Here is a 5,896-nt window from a genome sequence, read left to right as displayed (position 1 = left end):
GTGTGTGTGTGTGTGTTCATACCAATAACATCCATATTGTCTCATTGTTTTAGGTGTCCTTCAATCACATCCTTTGTTTATGTGAGTAATTTTTTAAACTATATTACATGAAAAATGTTACAATTTTCTACTCCAAAACAGAAATCTTCACTTTTACACACTGATAGCATAAATATCGTACACCACTGGTCTCTTCTGCTGATGCATTCAAACATTTTGCTCTTTAAAAGACAACAAAAAAAGAAAATCTGTTTCACATTTGCATCTGACACATTTTTTTTTTTATGTTGGTTGTTTTATTTGTTCTCGATTTGCTATCATCTTATCCTAAAATTGTCTTTGTCTTCAATGGTGAGGAATTCCCATCAAAGTTTTCCCCTTCTCTTAATACTTTAGGGAATTTTCAAACGTCGGGATGTATGGCTGTAATGCCCCAAGATTTGTTCTCCCTGAAAGAAACGATAGAGTAAGAATATATTAACTACAGAGCAACCTGGCTTTACGCGGTCTGCATTTTACTCTCACTTCACTTTTTAGATTTACCAATATGTTATGCATAAATATAGACGACGTATGCATATCGATATAGAAATCAATATGTGCTTTGCAGCATTCCTTTTATTTAAAATTTAAAGCCATGTTCATGCATTAAAAAGCAATTTCAATGTTTCTGACTGCAGGGTTTAGATGCAAATCCATGGGGCATTACGTTAAAAACCATAAACATCATAAATTAGGAAATAGAAATTAAAAATGGAAGCAAAAATGAAGACGTTTAGCTTGTAGTTAATTACTGAATGCTCTCTCTCATGCTCCCTCTCTCTCCCTCTCTCTCTCTCTCTTGCATTTGCTGATGTAATAAACTTGCATTCAAGAAGGAACACAAAAACATGGCAAGTGTAAATGAAAAATAAAAAACCCGTTTAAAGCAAAGTATTTTTATTCACACAAATTTAATAAGATATATAACAACCGTTTGGTCCATAAATATTTAAGGGGAAATAGTTTCTATACACCATCTTTATCAAGAAACAGGGAAACATGGACAATCTTGATAGAACACTTACTGTACTCAACTATTAACACGAAGATCAATATATAAGGTTCTTGGATTACCCAACTATATCTGAAAGAGTGCACAAATGCTTTCTATGACATCGCTGCCCCTCCCTCCTGCCCACTTTTTTTCTTGTTTTTTTTTTACTTTTAAAACAGGATACACCATAAAAAGATCTTCGGAAATAAGATGCAAAACAGTACAAAACTAGTGAGGCGCCAAAAGGATGTGAGTCAGTTAACAAAGAACACATAGATCCTGAATTTCACAAACTCTCTCCCAAGTTATAGCATTAAGGCACATAGTAGAACTGAGTTAGGCGTCTACTTCATGAAGTAGATCAAGAGCGGCACTTTGTTCTGCGGGAGAACAAACTGTGACGCTCACAATGAAATCTGAAGGTTTTCTCGCTCGATCTATCAGCCAGAAGAAACAGGGGCGGGTTGTTGGTTTTGTTTTCTTAAACTATTATTTTTTTTGGTCTGTTCAGTGGCAAGTGTCAATAAAGAAAGTGTAACAAACAGGGAACACATGGACAATGATTTCCTACTGGCTTCTTCTCGCGACTCCACCCATCTGAGGTCAGATGTTTTGACTGGTTCTGTCAGCTCCTAAAGTCTAGTCCGCAGCGTCGCAACCGCCTAATTTCTCAGCCCCTGACTCTTTTTTTTTTCTTTTTCTTTTTTTTTTTGTTGTTTGTTTTACATTTAAAATCACGTCATTACCCTGAGCAACATGATAAGGACAATAATGCACTTTTCTCTGGGCAGTATGTTGTCACTGTGCAACTGAGTTTAGCTGTGGGTCTGTGGATATGTTTTTCTCTGTGAGAACYGCAAGTCCCCAAAAGCAGAAAGCGCTCTGTCATACACACGAGTGATTCCAACTGATCTGAATTTCTTCTGCTGCTTTTTATTTTCTTTTTCTTAAATCATCAGTTTCTACTAATGGATGCGCTGAACAGTTACCACTGCACAGAGTGTGGGATTTGCTTCTGGATTCATGAGAAAAACGCCCGTGTGTGGTTTCAGCTTCTGTCTGGCGGCCGTCTAGGTGCTTAACAATGTAAATTTAGATGCTTTTACATGTAGCTTCTGTCAGATTGCCGGCGTCTGATTCCATCAAAGTCAGCCTCCCAGACTGAAAACATTCGGTATTAATTAAAGCCTGTTTTCTGGAGTTACCCATATACAGAACATTCGACAGGTTTTCCAAATTATTCCAACGCAGAACCAAAGAAATTAAAAAAATCTTGATAGTGCGAACACAGTGCATACATATACATACTTCTGGCACTAATTTTTTTTTTATTTCACCAATTAACAATAAATTAGGGAGGGCGTGTTTCAAACATATTTTACTACAAATACACAAATTAAGTCAGATCAGACAGAGTCTAAATTTCCAGCCAAGTTTCAAGTTTTTTTTCCCCCAAATAAAATCTGCAATCCAAGACAATTTTTTTTTCAATCTCTTTAACTCCAAATAAGTCCAAGAATCCAAAAGTCAATCTTTGCAGCTTGAGATGCTACACATTAGAGAAATTTCCTAAGTGGTCGCTGCTGTTGTWGCCGTTGTTGTTCCTGTTTGTGTACAGAGTACAGCACTGTCTCTTCCCAGGAGCTGTCTCTGCTTCATTTTAAAGGTGTCATTTACAAAAATAAATGTAAGYTGGAGAAAAAAAAAACTTAAAGAAAGTCCAAAAAAAAAAAAAGAGCAAAAACAAAACTCAGTTGAAATAACAATCAGTCTGATAGAGATAGCTTGTTAGAAAAGGTTTGTCAAGGTAGTTTGCGAAGGGCTCCCCGAATCATGGCTGTCCAAACTAGAGGTGACGGAGGTCACTACAGTGATAGAGGGGTTTGTCAGGTCTGTTAGTGTGGCCGCGCTGGAGGGGGGGGTCAGGGCCCCACTGTCGGATGAGGGTGGAGGGAGTGAGGTGCCATCAGCCTTATCAACACCTCCATTCTCCTGTCGCAAAACGTTCCTTCTGAATTTGGCTCTTGCGTTTTGGAACCAAACCTGCAAACCAATCCCAGTGTGGCTTTTACTTTTTGCGTTTAAGTATAGTTGTTGTTTTTTTATTATTGTTATTTTAAAGAAAGCACCAAATCATTACATATCAAATTATGACAGGTTTTACTGCAGTTTCCCTTCTCTTTAGATATATAAACCTTTATGATCATTATTTTGAACTATTGTGTGATTTTGACAGTAAATCAAATCAAAATCCTGCACCTATTTTTTTTTTAAATGCAAGAGCTGCAACTATAAAGAAAATATGCACTCTCATTATGAGTAATATAACAGTGTTTAGCTTTCGGTTGCATTCTTTTTTASTACTTTTCAATKTTCTAGAAAAAAAATAGCATTTAACAGTTAGCAAATTTAATGTAAAGGCCCCTGGATGTACATCTAACGACTACATGGAACAACAAAACAAAGCAAAACTAAAAGAGATGAAATTGATGGCGTGAAACAAGGGGAGATGGAGGGGAGAGGGATGCAAACACTCAGTGTGAGGGATGAAAACATCAGTAAAGAGGAATGGCTGCTTGCTTACCTGCAGGACTCTCTTAGTGAGGCCTGTTTTCTGAGCCAGCTGCTTTAAGTCCTTGGCATCCGGGTTGTGGTTGATGGCAAAGTAGGATTTCATTGTCCGGAGCTGATGGTGCTTAAAGGAGGTCCGCATGCGCTTGGTCTTCTGCGTCGGAGCGTAGGCCTGCTGGTCTCGGTCCAAGTGGTCGGTGTCGTTCTCRTTGCAGCCTGCAMAAAGGCCAGGGAGCAGAGCGCAGTCAGAAAAATGAAACGCGGATTCAGAAACACTCATTTGGAGACTAGGATTTCAAAAAATATTCTCATCCTGCCAAAAATGTAAGTTATTTGAGTGAATAAATATCTGCATYTCACTGTTTGCAAAAAACTATTCTGGTGCATTGGATTAATCTAAAGTTTTAATTCTAAGATGGGTTTCTGGGTTTTAATTCTAAGATGATAAAAAAAATGCGAATAATTTCTTCCTTACAAATAAAACAACCCTAAAATGGATTTAAGTTGCTCCAAATAACTTAATTTGCCTCCAGATGATGCAATGCACTCGGAGACTGATAAAAAAAAATACAATTTACATCAAAATATGGCTACAATTAAGGGTTTATTAGTGAATAAACATATTATTTTAGTCAGAATTGTTTTCTCAGCAAAATGAATCACATGCTGTCCGATTTGAAAAGTTTGTTTACACATTTGTTGTTTGCTACGAGGCGAGAGCATGATGATTAAAACATGTATTAACCAATACAGATGCAACATACAACTGGAATCTACTGTCGTTTCATCTAAAATATATAAAAATATATACGTTTTAAAACCAACCAAAATAGAGCCAGCAGTTTGATGAATTATTACAGTAGGACTGGGACCAGGCTAAATGCTCTCTGCTTGTGTTTGCAGGGACTAATAAGCCTAATGGGCCTCATTTGTCAGCAGCTTTGAGAGTAAAACACCTGAAATGGATTCACTAAACGGTATGTATGCTTGGCTAAACGCTCCACAGATGCTCCAGCATTTATCAGCGTGACAGAAGGAATCGCAACATTTCCGAAAGTTGGTAAATTGTTGCAGAAACTTTTTGGCCCGGCAAACAGATAGTTTCCTTTTTTTAAAGTATAGAAATTTGGTTTGCTAAGGTTGGACTTTTATCATTTTCGCTGCGAATGAGTGAAAATCTAATATGCAAACAAGAAAATTGCATTGATTTTTTTGTTGTCGTTGTTGTTGAGTTGTGTTTTTATTTGAGGATAGTAAGATAATGTGTATATAGTTCATTACCTAGAGAGCAAAAACACCAGCAGCTTCATTATAGGAGAGAKAGATTTTATGTAATGTTATAAAACATGYGTTTAAAACCTGCTCTTTCATGTAGGACAAAAATAAGATGCATAAAAACTTCTTTCTTTATTATTACTATTTTAAAGCATCAGGAATGCATCCCTCTGTCTGCTTTCTGTGCTCCAGTCTTCACTGGACGGTGTTTCTCTCAGCATCACCCACTAGGGGTCTCCATATGCATACCAGAGCAACGTGTTCACCGAGCGGTGGGGAATACACACCTTTCCCCTGGTGGAAACATGCACGGATGTTCCTACTGAAGCACAAACAAAACCTCAAACGAAACCTCTTCCAATTTGTCAGGAATGTGAGTCTCTGGGTTTGACACGTTGGTGTATTAACATGAACAGTGTGAGACAGTAATGGGACATGTACACTCAGTCTGTTCAAAATGGCAAAGTCAAAAGAGGAAGGGAGGAGGGGATAATACTCCTACTGCTGGAGCTCAAAAGCTTCATGTTTTAGTTTTTACCCGAAGCATTTATTAGACCCAAAATAAAGAATACAACTGATATAAATGTGTTTGTATAAATAAAGTTACAGAGCAGCAAAACAAAAAGGTCTAAACTTGATTCTATACATCTTGTTGCATGTATATAAAATACACAATTTCAACCTATTATATTCTACAAATAAATTAAGAAATTAAAKAATCCCATTGGGACCTTTACTGTGTCTGTGCTGCCTAATAATGACGTAATGTAGACTAAATGAAACGGGGGGGATTCATTATTGTCTGTAAGTGGCTTTTTACCGCTTTGAATTATTCAGTTTAACTTTTTACCTGCTGTGACTGAGTTTCACTTTAATGCTGTGGACTAACACAAAACATTTTATTATTATTAAACTAATCTATCTATCTATCTATCTATCTATCTATCTATCTATCTATCTATCTATCTATCTATCTATCTATCTATCTATCTATCTATCTATCTATCTATCTAT

General features: G+C 36.8%; 1 protein-coding gene across 3 annotated transcripts in view; it reads right to left on the bottom strand.

Annotated features, from left to right (window-relative positions):
• Positions 1-6: 6 nt before the first annotated feature.
• The window catches only part of lhx9 (LIM homeobox 9), a 13,946-nt gene continuing 8,056 nt past the window's right edge, over positions 7-5,896 (bottom strand). For 2 of the 3 annotated variants that reach the window (XM_008406561.2, XM_017304488.1), the window contains 2 exons: positions 3,621-3,823; positions 923-3,079 (listed from right to left, as the gene is read on the bottom strand). In XM_008406561.2, coding sequence (XP_008404783.2) covers positions 2,825-3,079; positions 3,621-3,823 — 458 coding nt within the window. In that variant the 3' untranslated portion in view covers positions 923-2,824. Of the gene's footprint in view, positions 450-922; positions 3,080-3,620; positions 3,824-5,896 lie in introns of those variants that run through there. The other variant, XM_017304489.1, reaches the window with a different exon arrangement.

The sequence above is a fragment of the Poecilia reticulata genome, linkage group LG4 (assembly GCF_000633615.1).
Source record: "Poecilia reticulata strain Guanapo linkage group LG4, Guppy_female_1.0+MT, whole genome shotgun sequence".
NCBI lineage: Eukaryota > Metazoa > Chordata > Actinopteri > Cyprinodontiformes > Poeciliidae > Poecilia > Poecilia reticulata.
This window is presented reverse-complemented; position numbering and strand designations above follow the sequence as displayed.